The sequence below is a fragment of the Aricia agestis genome, chromosome 12, assembly GCF_905147365.1.
Source record: "Aricia agestis chromosome 12, ilAriAges1.1, whole genome shotgun sequence".
NCBI lineage: Eukaryota > Metazoa > Arthropoda > Insecta > Lepidoptera > Lycaenidae > Aricia > Aricia agestis.
In genome coordinates this window covers 16,373,918-16,390,069 of record NC_056417.1, presented here as the reverse complement: position 1 = coordinate 16,390,069, position 16,152 = coordinate 16,373,918, and the positions used below count along the sequence as shown (strand labels likewise).

The 16,152-nt window shown below is 37.9% G+C and overlaps 1 protein-coding gene and 2 long non-coding RNA genes across 3 annotated transcripts; 1 reads left to right on the top strand and 2 right to left on the bottom strand.

Moving 5' to 3' along the window:
• Positions 1–621: 621 nt before the first annotated feature.
• On the bottom strand, positions 622–1,232 carry LOC121732356 (28S ribosomal protein S33, mitochondrial). Its single transcript, XM_042122211.1, has one exon. The coding sequence runs from the start codon at positions 1,052–1,054 to the stop codon at positions 704–706; it is 351 nt and encodes a 116-aa protein (XP_041978145.1). The 5' UTR covers positions 1,055–1,232; the 3' UTR covers positions 622–703.
• A 3,228-nt stretch (positions 1,233–4,460) lies between these two features.
• LOC121732714 lies at positions 4,461–6,266 on the bottom strand. Its single transcript, XR_006036425.1, has 2 exons — positions 5,316–6,266; positions 4,461–4,898 (listed from the first exon to the last, which is right to left on the bottom strand). It is a non-coding gene; the product is annotated as an uncharacterized LOC121732714 (long non-coding RNA).
• Positions 6,267–14,664: 8,398 nt separating this feature from the next.
• LOC121732715 lies at positions 14,665–15,460 on the top strand. Its single transcript, XR_006036426.1, has 3 exons — positions 14,665–14,805; positions 14,890–15,027; positions 15,102–15,460. It is a non-coding gene; the product is annotated as an uncharacterized LOC121732715 (long non-coding RNA).
• The last annotated feature ends 692 nt before the right edge of the window (positions 15,461–16,152 follow it).

Below are 16,152 nucleotides of genomic sequence, written 5' to 3'. Positions count from 1 at the left end.
ATATCCTTGATATAACACTTTCTGTCAAATAAAATATACAACAGAATAGATACAGCTTCAGGGATGGTTATTAGGGTTCCATACCCAAAGGGTAAAAACGGGACCCTATTACTAAGACTTTGTTGTCTCTTCGTCTGTCTTCAGGCTGTATCTCAAGAACCGCTATAGGTAGACTTCTGAAATTTTCAGAGATTGTGTGTTTCTGACAATGAGTTTCTAAAATACTTAGTAACATAGAATATCATTGGTTTCTGATATCTTCTCTATAACAACAAATACTAAAATCAAAATGAAATTATTAATATTTAAGGCTCCCATACAACAAACCTAATAAAAATATTAAAATAATAGGGGGGCTCCCATACAAAAAACACAATTTTTGGCCTATTTTTGCTCTATAATGGTGTGGATCCCTTTGTGCGCGAGTCCAACTTGCACTTGGCCGATTACTTTATTACTTACCCTGCATTCCATTTAATATTAAAAAAGCTCAAAATACTTTGAGTATTGTGATCGTTTTTAACATTAAACGCAACACGGGGTTAGCTGTTAGAATTTAGATTAGATGGATGTTTTAGTAAATAAAATATCTTTTTTGTTGCAGGTAAAAATTGTTCCTTTAGATTTTCACTAATTTATTTACAGAACCTAAATCAAATCTATTACAATAAATAACTACTTCATATAATTTAAATTGTTATGATCAATCCTGCTTGTCCTTGTTGAAATATCTCTTCCACACTTTAACTTTACCGCGAAGCTCTCGGAGCCTCTTCATTTCTTCCTTGAAGTCTTGGTGCTCGTCTCGGAACAGGCCGTACTCTCTCAGCTTCAGCATCAGCGCGTGCGTCTCGATGTGTCGCGGGTAGTAGTGTATGATCTCCTCGTTGGTGTGCAGGGGTCGCGCAGAAAATATTTTCACCACTTTCATAGACTTGGAGTTTGTAGGGATAGCGACTTCGCCGAAGATTCGGTTCGAGAGCCGCTTCATCCGCTGGGCGTACGGAGTTGGTAGGTCAATGAGTTGGGCATATTTAACATACTTTGTAGCCATTCTTGTATTTGGTAAGTTATCTTGATTTTATTGGAATATCAGAAGGTAGAATGCAATTCCAAGAGCTTCTTACAGTGGTCCAAATCATAGAATGGACGTTTTTACAGCAAAAAAATTATATTTACTTTAAAATATAGACAAAATTGGAAAATTTCATTCCAAAACATAACCTCAACCCCTTTCTTCTTCTTCTTCTTCTTTGTATTTTTTTTTTTTATATATAATGGCACTTCGACTATAACCATGGCCAGTGTCGAGTATAATATTATGGCGGGAAAACAATATTCTTTATTACAATTTTTTATACATGTATATTATCGTCAGGTCAGTCAGGTCTAAAGTCTAGTCAAAGTCTAAGTATAAAGTCAATACAGTCAAGAAGTCAAGTCAGTCGATTCAGTAAAGTGGTAGGACGCTTTACTGAAACTTTTGATGGCGTTTTGGAGGGAACACAAAAGAGCACGTTTCTGGTTACTACATCACTTTCCCACACTTGTGCACGATAACGAATATTTAATGGTTAATATCCTACCAATATTACACATTAAAAACCCAGATAACACAATTTTAGGAAAATAAAAAACACAACATCACTCTTTCACATTCTCCCAAAAACTCCTTCTTCTTCTTTGACACAAAATATGTTCTGTCACTTCTGGCAACATTATTATAGACTTGCCGGCCGAGTCCGACTTTTCCTTATTCATTGTGCCGGACCCATTGAGGTACTATAGACTGGAGACTGGAGAGAGCCTTATATCGGTGTATAAGCGTCAAAAGCGTGTAATGTCATGTCCTACTTACTAGGACATAACAAAGGAATCGGTCGGCATATTTCATGTAATAAAAGTGTTAATAAAGGTTTTTAGTGAACATTTAATGCTAGATATTGTTGAGTTTTGTGGTTCCGCTAAATAATAAACCATAAGAATAGTCAAAGAATGCCTCAAACACGTGGATTTAACAATACGTAAGTTTTGAATAACGTTTTTTGGGCTTTTCAATCGGTATTTTTATAAGCTAAAAAGATAATTTATAAGTTTATTAATCCCTTATTCGTGCTATATAAGGCATTAGTGCTAAAAATGTCACATCAATTAATAATTTGGCTATAAAAATTGCATAGCTTTTTACGTGTGTTTACGGATTCTCATCACTTGAACTATAGTTAATCAATATCGTGAACTAATTGACTTTCTATCCTGTATCATAATGTGCTTCGAAATAATCGACAAATAAAAATATTCAAGAAAATAAACGCACACTACTTGTATGAGAATAAGTACAAAATGGCCACGCGATGACGGGCTAAAAAGTCCCATTCACGGCAGGACTGTACGGCAGTCCTGCTGTGAATGGGCCTCACTGATTGGTTCACACTCGGTGTTTCCGGCCGGCAACACCGAGTGGGAACCAATCAGTGGGGCCCATTCAATGCAGGACTGCCGTGCAGTCCTGCCGTGAATGGGCCCTTTAAGCAGCGTTGCCAGAATGTTACTTTTGTAACATTTTACGTTACTTCTGGCCCTTGCATGTTACATTCATGTGGCATGACTACAGATGTTACTTTTACGTTACTTTTGGTACTTAATTGAAAAAAAAAGACGTTTGAAACCAAAAATGCGAAAACGAAACGCACTAAGTTTTATTGAGTTTTGTCGTTACAGTTGACAAGGCTTTAAATGAACGTGGCGAAAAAAGCAATTAACGCTGCTATCATACAAAAACGCCATTATTGACAGTTCTCCTTTATCAGCAGCGCCCCCGCCCACGTTTATTTAATTAAAGCCTTGTCGCACCTTAGTTTAAAGTTTTGTTTAATGACCGTCATGTTGGTAGACTTGGAGCTAAACAAAGTAAAATGCCTTCGTAAAAATAAAATATAATCGGCCAAGTGTGAGTCTGACTCGCACATAAAGGGTTCCGTCCCATGATAGTGCAAAAATAGGCCAAAAATTGTGTTTTTTTTTTATAAGAGCTTATTTTATTATATTTTCACTTTAATATAATCATACAGCTCTGGCAACACTGCCTTTAAGACTACATCTATGGAGTTTTGCCGGGAATGTGAAATGGTGATGATGTGTTTTTATATTATTTTCCTAAAATTGTGTTATCTGGGTTTTTAATGTGTAATATTGGTAGGATATTAACCATTAGATATTCGTTATCGTGCACAAGTGTGGGAAAGTGATGTAATAACCAGAAACGTGCTCTTTTGTGTTCCCTCCAAAACTCCATCGAAAGTTTCAGTAAAGCGTCTACCACTTTACTGAATCGACCGACTTGACTTCTTGACTTTATACTTAGACTTTGACTAGACTTTAGACCTGACTGACCTGACGATAATATAGAAAAAATTGTATTAAATAATATTGTTTTCCCGCCATAATATTATACTCGACACTGGCCATGGTTATAGCCGAAGTGCCATTATAAGAATAAAAAAAAAAAAGACTACATCTATAATATCTGTGATTCTGTGTCTGTACCATGGATAAGCATGGAATTGAAGAAAGCGCGGGAACTCGCAAAGGGCGGACGCGGTATTTTTTCGGAAAATTTTAAAATTATTTTTATATCTATAATTAGTTAATTAAATAGTGTAGTTTTAGTTTTAATTTTCTTAGTTTTTGTATATATTAATTTTATTTGGTAAGTTTTCATTTATATATCGTAGTTCATAAGAATATTATGGAGGAGCCCGACCCGGGGGGACCTGGTCCCCCCGTTGGTCCTTATGTTACTATATCGAACGATTCGAGCATGGACACCGACACCTCATGCTCTGTAAATACCAGAAAACGTCCAGCGATTCCTAGGAAGCGTTGCAAAAAGTGCCAGAAAAAAATAAAAAAAGACCCGAAAAAGGCCAAGCCTGATATCAATTGCATGTGTCTTAGCGATACCGAAAACCACAATATTCCTAAACAAGACATTATCCTTGAAACTCAACCAAATGTGAATACAACTCAAAAATCCCAGGGCTTAGATTCACGGGTCGGTAGGATGCTGTTTAAAGATACAGACTCCTCTCCGTATATTGTCCATATACAAAAGGTACCAAAGTCACTTGAAAACATAAACTTTCACCCTATAGTGTTTGGCCATTACTTGAAAACAAATAACATTAAAAATATTGTAGATGGTAGTATTAAGAAAATAGCCAGAAACCGATTATCTGTAGCCTTTTCTTCATATAATGAAGCCAATAGTTTTATAAATAACCCTCAATTCAATTCAGAACAATTTAAATTTTTTATTCCATCATTTCAGGTGAGTAGAATAGGATTAGTTAGAGGCATACCTGCTGATTGGTCCGATGATGATGTTATAAATAATATTACTTTACCAATTGGATGTGGTGAAATACTAAAAATTAGGAGGTTAAAGAAAAAAACAATAGTGAATGGAACCGCTCAATTTAATAACACCGAATCTGTGGTAATAACATTTGACGGACAGACGCTACCAAAGAGAGTCTTCATGTGCTATAATGCACTTCCTGTAGACTTATATATATTCCCTACAATACAGTGCTTCAATTGCTGTAGATACGGACATGTCAAAAACCAATGTCGGTCAACACCTAGATGCTTTAGGTGTGGCCAAGGGCATGCTGGTGATAGTTGCTCAGTTGAAGAGGAGTCTATTTACTGTTGTATTTGCCACGGTTCGCACATTGCAACTGATAAAAAATGCCCAGAATTCCAACGCCAAAAATCAATTAAGGAGTCAATGGCTCACAATTGTCTATCCTACTCAGAAGCTTCTAAGTTACATCCTCCCATTTCAAAATTATATTCTGACGTGTTAATATCATCTACTTCTTCATCATCATCACCTGTAAATACACAAAATCATTTTTCAACAACAATAATAATAAACAGAATTTGAATTTAATGCAACGGTCATATAAAAAAACTGTTTTCAAACAACCAAAATTGCCACAGAAACAACAAAATGGGTATGACAGACAAACACATAATAGCTTAATAAAAGATTATAATCCTCCATTAGGAGATAATGGATCTGCATATCCAGCTCCCGGTATTAACATGGATTCGATACAAGAAACAATTTTAGCATTAAACAAACTGATTACATCATTATCATCTTTATCACCGTCCAACGCTGCCATATTCACCACCGAATCACAAATTAATACCACTTCCAACAATGGACAACGTAGTCCAGTGGAATTGCCGCAGTGTGGTTAGTAAAAAACACGAAATTATTTTTTTAATTAATAAATACAAACCGATTGTTCTTTCCTTACAAGAGACATGGCTCAAGCCGGAATCACTTTTCAGGATTTCTGGCTACACTTGTCTCAGGGAAGACAGATCAGATGGGTATGGTGGTACAGCCATGCTCATCAAACACCATCAATCATTTCATCACATTCCTCTTCCATCACATCACTCTGATTTTTCAATCATTGCTGCATCTGTAAATAACATATGTTTTGTTTCACTGTATATACCTCATCCTTCATATTACATCTTCTCTGAAATAAAAAGTATTATTAGCCAATTACCACAACCAGTAGTAATTCTAGGAGACTTCAATGCACAGCATCAGTCATGGGGGAGTCACAAAGACAATCAATGGGGTTACGAAGTTTTGGATTTAATAGATTATAATAAACTGTGTATTCTCAATTCCGGCCAACCTACTCGGCGCACTGCTCCTCATGAAGGATGTAGTGCACCAGATTTGTCAATATGTTCACCAAATCTATCATCTGTTTTTTATTGGAATGTGTTACAGTCAAGTCATGGAAGTGATCACTTTCCTATAATTCTATCATTTCCAGGTAAAGATAAAAGTAAATTGAATCAGTCTGAATCAATAAAGTATCATATTAACAATAATTCTAACTGGGATAAATTTCAAACTTCACTCAGGAATCAGTTATCTTTTCTTCCTGAAATATCATCAGAAAATGAGTCACTATGTGCTGAGGCTTTGACTGCAGCATTTATAAAAGCTGCTGATGAATCATTTCCAAAAAAAAATACTTCACGTCATCATACACCATCTCCACCTTGGTGGGATCAAGAATGCACAGTTGCCATTAAGAATAGGAAAGAGATTGAAAAACAATATAATACAAATCCAAACATAGCCAACTATCAGCTATATCTTGATTGCGTTAAGGATACTAAGAAATTATTCAGGAAAAAGAAGTTACTTAGTTGGAGAAATTTTTGCTTAGCATTAAATCCAGGTATTCATCCTACTATAGTATGGAAAAACATAAGACGGTATAGATCTGCATTCACTATCCCATCTCATCCTATATCTGACTCTTTAGCTTCTGAGTTTCTAGATAATTTAGCTCCTCCCACTATTTCTATTGAACCTCCTCCTCCTTTACAAAATGTAAATTTTGAAGACCTAAATTCGCTTTTTACAATAGAAGAGTTAAAAGGGGTAGTACAAAACTTAAAAGATTCTTCTCCCGGTTTAGATGGCATTCCATATTCTTTCTTTCAACATGCTGATGAGGAAATTTTACAATACTACCTCAAGTTAATAAACCAAATTTTAATAACTGGTAATTTACCCACTTCATGGAGAAAACAAAAAGTTATTCCAGTACCAAAACCCAACAAACCCCCATCTTTGGCTACATCATATCGACCCATTGTTCTATCCTCTGTTTTATTAAAGATTGCGGAACATTTAGCGAAAAACAGACTAGAATGGTTTGTAGAAAAACATAACCTCCTTTCGAATACACAGTTTGGATTCCGCAAAGGTAGAGGTACCATAGATAATATTGCCATATTAACCACAGATATACGCACAGCATTCACAGAAAATAAATCTGTTGTTGCATCTTTTTTGGATATAAATTCTGCTTAAGATAATATTATTATAAGTATCCTAAAGGAAAAGCTAATTCAATTTGGTTTGCCTTTAATTTTAGTAAATTTCATTATTAATATTTTAATAGAAAGAATAATAATTTTAAATAACTCTTTGGAAACTAGAACTGTTCGAAAAGGCATTCCTCAGGGGTCAGTCTTAAGTCCACTACTTTACGATATATACACATCTGACTTAGAAAATTGTCTAGATTTAAGTATCATAAAATTACTTCAATATGCAGATGACAAGGCTATTTATGTAATCAATAGTTCGATAAATATTGCATGTAGAGATCTTATTAGCGCTTTGAAACAGTTAAAATCTTGGATGGACAAGCATGGCTTAGACTTGTCCATCAATAAAAGTTCCGTCGTCTTATTTACCCGTATGCGTATGCCTCCTCCTATTACTATTATTTATGATGGAGTGCCAATTCCCGTTAAAGACAAAGTCAAATTTTTAGGGCTATATTTAGATGGAAAATTAAATGGCAACGCACACATCGATTACATCTGTTCCAAATGTGAGCGGCTTCTAAATATGTTAAGGTGTTTATCTGGTGTCTGGTGGGGATCACATCCATTTACTATGAAATTAATTTATAATGCAATAATTAGGAGTGTCCTAGATTATGGCACTTTTCTTTTGGAGCCGTGTAGCGTAACTGGTCTACAAAAAATGGACAAAATACAAGCGAAAGCCTTGCGTATAATCTGCGGAGCTATGAGATCATCTCCAATAAACGCACTTCAGTTGGAATGTTGCGAACCTCCTCTTCAACTCCGTCGACAATATCTGGCGGATAAATATTTTGTTCGTTGTTATCAATTTAAAAATCATCCCTTAATTCCAAAACTTAGAACTTTATTTCAACTGTGTCATAGTAATAATAAATACTGGCATCATAAATCTCATCCCTTACTTCTTACTAGTTATCGTAAATTCTTAGTAATTGACGCCCCCACTTTTCGTTCTCAAACTTTTGCATTATTTGATTCAGTATATGAAGCTCTAACGCTTGTGCCAGATATTAGACTTGACATTGGCATTCAAAAAACAGATACATATTTTGCTAACTAAATATATTTAAGTACATCACGAATAACAATTGGCAGGGTTACCACCACATGTATACAGATGCATCTAAGGATACTACAGATAGTTGTGTTGGAGTTGGTGTCTACCATTTACAATATAATATTGTACAAAAAGTAAAGTTTCCGCCTGAAACATCTGTTTTTACAGGAGAGTGTTACGGCCTTTTTAAGGCTGTTGAGTATATTTTACTTGGCAGGCTTAAAGAGACACTAATATTTACAGATTCTTTAAGCTCTCTACAATCCCTGATTAAATTTCCTTTTAAATCAAAAAATTGTTATCCAATTATTGTCCAAGTTAGAAACCTTCTATATCAATGTAAACTTCAAGGCTTTTCAATAACATTTATATGGATACCTAGCCATTGCGGAATTGTTGGCAATGAAATTGCCGACAAATTGGCAAAAGAGGCTGTTTTCAGTGGTGATTTGTTCCCTTTTAATAATTATGCGCATGATTTGGCTGCTCTGGCACGGAGTTCCCTATTGAAATCTTGGAATAAGTCGTGGGCCTTGAGTAGTCAAACAAAAGCTATACAGTATCGTAAAATTCAACCAGAGATCCCTACTAAGCCCTGGTTTTCTAAAATATTCCTCTCTAAAAATATAACAACATCAATTATTCGGATGAGACTGGGTCATATGTGCATTCCAACGCATCTTAGGAGAATTGGCGTTAAAGATGATGATTTGGAGATCATTGAAATGATAGGCAGATATTTCTATAAATGAAACTACCAGATCTTCAAAGCTCACTGATATATAATATTTAAAAAATGCGTGTTCACAAAATCAACATCTAGCTTGTCGCTAGCCATAATAAATTTTTTAACAATTTGTCAACCAACTGTCTTCTGTACATTTTTTCCCTCTCCAGCCTTAAAATATAATATAAGCAATAGTGTCATAGACTACAAACTAAAATTATCAGATTTAAATAACGATCATTAATATTAATTAAAATTAAGCTCGCAGGTGCGACAGAGACGCCACACCACCCCCCCACGGAGAAAGCAAACCCCGGGGGCAAACTAATCAAACAATCTGAACCTCACTCGTCTGCCAGACCTTGTTGTGTAAGGTTCTTTGGGCAGATCAGTAGAAGGTGAAGGCTGAGGAGATGAAGTAACTGTGGACGAAGGAATGACAGGGTCAGGAAAAGGTAGATTTGGAGCTACAGAGGAGGGAGCATCATCCTGAACTATGTACGCTGGTTTTATTCGGTCGACACTAACATTGACTGATTTTCCCTTGATAGAGACCGTAAAGGTCTTACCGTCGGCAGATCTATCCAGAATTTTAAATGGTCCGCTATACGGTGGCTGAAGGGGTCGACGAACAGCATCATCTCTTAAGTAGATATGCGAGGCTGAAGCTAGATCCTTGAAAATAAAATTGGATTTATTCCCATGACGAGAAGCAGGTGTCGGTCGAATTGAAGACATATGCTGGCAAAGGCGCGTCACGAAATCAGCAGGATCTCTAGAGGCAACAGCATGAAGAGGGGGAACTACTAATTCGCCCGGAAGCCGCAAAGTTTCGCCATAAAGCATCTCCGCAGCAGATGATCCAATGTCCTCCTTAAAAGCAGAACGGATGCCCAACAGTGCCAGGGGCAGGGCAGTAACCCAGTCGCCACCGTGACACATGATGGAAGCCTTTAACTGTCAATGAAATCTCTCGATCATTCCATTCGCTTGTGGATGATAAGCGGTGGTTCTGATGCGCTTAGTGGCAAAACTCTGCATCAACCTACGAAACAAGTCCGACTCAAATTGAGTACCTTGGTCAGTCGTAATGGTCGATGGTACACCAAAACGCGAGACCCACTCACGAACAAAAGTTTCCGCTACTTCCTCAGCTGTTATACCTTGCATTGGCCAGACTTCGGGCCATCTAGATACCCGATCAATGGCGGTTAGGCAATAATGAAAGCCTTTGCAAGGAGGAAGTGGACCGACAATGTCGATATTCACATGCATAAATCGACCAGTCGGAGTGTCGAATTGACCAAGTGGAGACGAATTGTGTCTCGACACTTTACTGCGTTGACACGCATCGCATGTACGAGCCCACTGCCGGCAATCTTTGTTAAGAGACGGCCAGACATAGCGATCAGCTATGAGGCGAGCCGAACACTTTATGCCAGGGTGGCTCAAATTGTGCATTTTATTAAATACTAAGCGACGTAGATCCAAGGGAACATAAGGACGAGGCTTGCCAGTCGAGAAATCACAGAATAAAGAGAAATCAGTACCTGGTACGCTTACTTTTGTAAGCTTTAAACTGGAATTTTTCAGAAGTTGGGACAACTCTTTGTCTGTCTCCTGTGACTTGGCAAGTGCCTCATATTCCTGTTCCAGGGATATTGCGTCGATACGTGACATAGCGTCTGCAACGATGTTGTCCTCCCCACGAATGTATCTAATATCAGTCGTGAATTGACTGATAAATGACAACTGGTTCAACTGTGGTGGAGGGAGCTTTTCGCGACGTTGTACGAAAGCGTACAGCAATGGCTTGTGGTCCGTGAAAACAGTCACGTGTTGAACCTCAACGATGTGCCGAAAGTGCTGTACACTTTCGTACACAGCCAAAAGTTCGCGATAGTACGCTGGCCACTCACACTGACGAGGGGTCAGTTTTTTACTAAAAAATGCCAGCGGTAACCATTGCCCATCGATATGTTGCTGTAAGCAAGCGCCGATATGCACACTGGACGCGTCGGTAAATAAACCGAGAGGTGCATTGGCGACGGGATGATGGAGCATTGTTGCAGCCGAGAGGGTCTTCTTACACTCCTCGAAATTTTTAAGAAGTTCTGGTGACCAAGGAAATGGCTTCGAGCCTTTACTTTTGGTAGCAACCAGGGCGTTAATGAGAGGCGCCTGAAACTTAGCAGCTTGGGGAATAAAACGCCTATAAAAGTTAAGCATGCCTAGGAAACGGCGCATCCCCTGGACATTCTCAGGGGGCTTAAAATCCAAAAGTGCTTGGACACGTTCCTGTGGAGGACGAGTGCCATCGGCACTGATGTGATATCCTAGGAACTTTACCTCGCTGACACCCAGGATGCACTTGGAGGGGTTTAACACGACACCATACTCCTGGAGACGCAAAAATAGAGTGCGCAAGTGCTCTTTGTGAGTACCCTCGTCTGGTGAAAAGATCAGAATGTCATCCACATAAGGGAAGCAGAAATCAAGACCCCGAGTGACCTCATCGATAAAACGCTGGAAAGTTTGACCAGCGTTGCGCAAACCGAAGGTCATAAAAGGAAATTCGAAGAGGCCAAACGGAGTCGTGATGGCTGTCTTCGAAATATGGTCCTTGAAGACCGGGATCTGATGGTATGCTTTCACCAGGTCGAGGGTACTGAACACCTTGGCTCCAGCGAGGTTGTGAGTAAAGTCATTAATGTGCCTCACGGGGTACTTATCGGGAATGGTCCTAGCGTTCAGGGCGCGGTAATCGCCACAAGGACGCCAGGAATTGTCCTTTTTAACGGTCATATGCAAGGGAGACGACCAGGCGCTCTTAGAAGGTCTGGCAATGCCACTACGTACCATGTCCTCGAATTCTCTTTTAGCAGAAATCAATTTCTGAGGCGCTAAACGACGAGGGCGGCAAGAGACTGGGGGACCATCAGTAGTCTGTATGTGATGCACAGTATTGTGCTTAATGACTCTGGGCAAACCAGGCGGTCGGGTGATATCCGGAAATTCGGCGAGTACAGACACAAAGTTGGAATTACCGGCGACGATGGCTTTGACACTGGGCTGCTCGACGGATGCGCAGGATGCAGGGCAAGATAAGCCGGTGATACCATCTATCAATGTCTTACTGCGACAATCAGGTAACAGGCGGTAATGTGCTAGAAAATCCGCACCTATTATCGCCCGCTGTACGTCAGCAACGACAAATAGCCACTCAAAGTCCCGACGTAAACCTAAATTAAGCCGGAGGTTGACTGTACCAAAAGTTTTGACATTACTTCCGTTTGCAGCTGTTAATACGTAGTCAGGTGATTCTGCCCGTCTAGGAAGCCAGCTATGGGGGAAGCAGCATAAATCCGATCCGGTGTCAATTAAAAATTGGCGTTTAGTTACCTGGTCAGTAACGAAGAGACGGCGGCTAACTGATGAACAATCAGTCTCCGCCATTACTGATTGCCTCTGGAGTTTTCCGGGGGCTCGGTCCAGGTGCACGGCTTTATGCATTTGGCACCTTTAACCCCGAAATGTCGGTGGTACCAGCAAAGTGTACTTGAAGCTGGTGAGTTCGCGCGGGAGTTCCTAGACCTTGACCTGTTCCGGTTGCGGACACGGGATTGAGGTCGGTCACGTAAGGAGAGAGCATTGATCCGTTTGCTAAGTTTCTCGATTTTACCCATCAAACTGACCAAAAGATCCTGGGAAGGAGGAAAGGAGGGTGAAACGCTGGCTGACGGCGCAGCTGTAAAGAACACTGCCGAAGGTACCAGATTAGCTAACTGTTGTGACAAATCCGGCTGAAATGTGTCACCTTCACCCTCACTGTCTGCCATATTGAGCAAAAGGAATAACCAAAACCGCGAGAAAATAAAAAAAAAATTGTGCACCAAATATGTCCCAAGTTAATGTACAAATGGTAACTTAAACTAATATCTTATTAATAAAAATGAAAATTAAGTTTTTCACAAACAAATATTTACAAAGGAAAGGTTATTATCCAAAAACAGTATTCCAACACACAAAGAAATGCTAAAATGAAAAGAAATGTTTAACTAAAGGCAATAATGTTGTAAAAATAGAAGTTAGTTTGTTAAAATAAACATTCAGACTTTACAGGCAAAAACACGTGAAATTAGTGCAAAAAAACCTTATTTGCGTAAAAATAATATAGCGCCTGGCGTGAATTGACAATATTATTGTTAGTTATTACCTATTAGCATATAATTATGCATCAAATTCAGTTAAAACTGGTAAGAAATAAAATTAGACTATGTTAATGCAAAGTCCCAAAAATGTTAGTTAATTGCAAGCAAAACGAGCCAAACATTTACCAATATACGTTTATACACATTATAACTACATACTAATTAAATTGTCCTTTGAAGAAAACCTAACTAACTAACTGTTAAAAGTTCGAAGTAAACGACATAAAAAACGCTTTTCCCGTTATCACCAAAGTTTGTTTACGTTTTTCTTACTTGACAGATATTGATGTACCACAAACGACAAAAGACCGTTCCGAGCATAGATAATAATACCATATGTTCCGAGGTGTAAAAGTCACAGTCAAAAATTCGGAAACGAATGACAAAATATTATGTCACTAGTAAGTACGGCCAACACTATAAACGAATGAAGTGAAAGCGGAAGTAGACAACTGTAGGGCCACACCACCGAATTGATCGCCAGCGAAAAGTCCCGATTCTCGACAATATAATATGGCGAATGGCTTGATCGAAGCTTCTCAAGGGAGATTTTCTCTTGATGGAGTCTTCTTTCAATGCCGGAAAACGGAATGGTTGAATTACAGCTAGGAGTATGCCGATATAAGTTGATTTCCACCCGAAATCCAGCGAAAATCTAGTCGCAGAACGGCGGCCGGGTCGTTAAAAGGAAAACAGATTTGTACTTGGTAGCGGCGAAGATGACGGCCGAGATAAAAAACCTCAAGGCAGCCAGCGCAGGAACCAGGAACGTGACGGTGGGGACTGTAGTCCTCGCCTCCGACGTCCTAAGGCATGAGTCGTACACGGCCGCAGCACACAATGTTCACCCCCGACAATGGAAATCCAACTAGAACGTACGGCGTCACCACTTTGGAGATCATTGAAATGATAGGCAGATATTTCTATAAATGAAACTACCAGATCTTCAAAGCTCACTGATATATAATATTTAAAAAATGCGTGTTCACAAAATCAACATCTAGCTTGTCGCTAGCCATAATAAATTTTTTAACAATTTGTCAACCAACTGTCTTCTGTACATTTTTTCCCTCTCCAGCCTTAAAATATAATATAAGCAATAGTGTCATAGACTACAAACTAAAATTATCAGATTTAAATAACGATCATTAATATTAATTAAAATTAAGCTCGCAGGTGCGACAGAGACGCCACAATGATTTATGTGACTGTGGAGAAGTAGGTGACTTAAACCACATTATCCTATCGTGTTCCCTCCATGATCATTCCCAACTGTATAATAAACTGTCTTTAATCCCTATTCCATTTCCTACTTCTGTAAATATACTACTTGCTTCCAATGATAAATATGTATATAATTGTATATCTAATTACTTAACATTAAATAATATTAATATTTAGAATAAGTTATATGTCATTTAGTTTATTGTAGAATTTAACTATTTTAATTACACTGTTTTAATTAACTTTCTTCCAAATTCCGTTTCCTTTTATTCCTTCCGCCGTTCCTTACCTTTTTACTTCCTTTGTCCATCCTTTGTGTCAAGTTGCCAAAATAGAAGAAAAAAAAAAAAAAAAAGCATGGAATTAATATGTACTACGTACAGCAGTACATATTAATTCCATGGTCTCTGTGTCTGTATCTGTGATTCTGACGTTTTCCAACTTTGTTTACATTCTGTTTTTTCCAAATTTTTATAATTACGATTAATACACAACTCAAATATATACTAGTAATCTGTGACACAACTCATTTATGTACTAGTTACTACTTTAGTGTCAAGAACCGAGAAAATAATTAAATAATAAATAAAATGTTTTCGCCGGTTGTACAGAAAAAAATTTTTATGATCCAAGTAAATTTTATTATTGTATGAGTATCACAATATTACTAATTAAGTACCTATACATTTTTTTACCTTACTTAATTTAATTTACAGGAAAAAATTGGTGCATTATCAAGCAAAATAAAAATTGCCGCTATACTGATCCTGGCGTTTGCGTTATACACTTACGTGCTTATTATGATGAAGACTATTTATTATAAAATGAAAAGACTTGAGACACTAGATGAGCTGGTATGTCAAAAAATACCTTATAAGTTTTAAGTAATTAAGAATCATTATTTTAATAACTTACTTTCCTATTTCAGACAATGAAAACTCATACAATGATTCACGAGCTGCATCTTCTTGACCAAGAAGTCGGGATACAAACTGAAGAGTATGATGACTTCTATCCAGATTACTGAACTCTCGTCTCTTGATGTTAAATCCCACGGCAATGTTATAAAACAGTAGTCAGCTGCAGAAATTTTTGTTTTAAGCTGTGCTGTAGTTATGTAAGTGCATATCAGTATTATATGGTATTATTAATGCTAATCTTTACAGTTAAGCTGTAGGCTCAACTCTCACTGCGGCAGAGTCGAAATGTTGCGACACAAGATTTTTGCCTGCAGCATATTAATTTGTATTGTTCTTTAAATAATAATAATAATAAAGCCTTTTATTCTGAACTTCAAAGTTTTTCTAACTGGGTACACATTAGTTTAAACACTGATTATAAAATGTCCCTACGTTCGGTGTGCCTTATGGCATAGGCCTCCTCCAACACTTTCCACTGTTTTCTATCAGTTGCAATTCTTGGCCACAGGGGGCCCAAAGTCCATTTCAATTTGTCCTCCCATCTTCTCACTTTGCGACCACGGCTCCTTGAATCATCTCTTGGATACCAGACTGTTACTTGCTTGCTCCATTTATCAAGTTTGCAATGGAGCATATGCCCTGTCCATCTCCATTTTAGTCTGTCTATATGTGCAAGTATGTCAGTTAGTTTAGTTTTCTGCCTGATATCCACATTCCTGACTTTATCTTATAATTTTAATCCGAGCATGCTCCTTTCCATGGCTCGCTGACATTTTGCAAGTTTTTCTCTTTGGTTTCTTGTTCTTTTCTTTTATTAAAGTAATATTATATCAATTATTGTAATACGTAAATAAATGTATTAACCGATTCCGTGCGGATGGCGCCGCAGAGACGCTATCTTCTCTGTATGGTGAAGCCACGAAATATTTATTCACCGCCAGGTGCAAAAAATTGCAAAAACTTACACTGCACTGAATCGGTTAAGTTATTAAAAATGTAATGGATATTTCCTAGTGTCTTTGTGTCGTAGCTACATAGCTCGATAGGGATTAAAGGGAA

What these genes read in the sequence shown, in the direction of transcription:
- LOC121732356 (XM_042122211.1), bottom strand. Translation starts at nt 1,054, where the DNA reads ATGGCTACAAAGTATGTTAAATATGCCCAACTCATTGACCTACCAACT.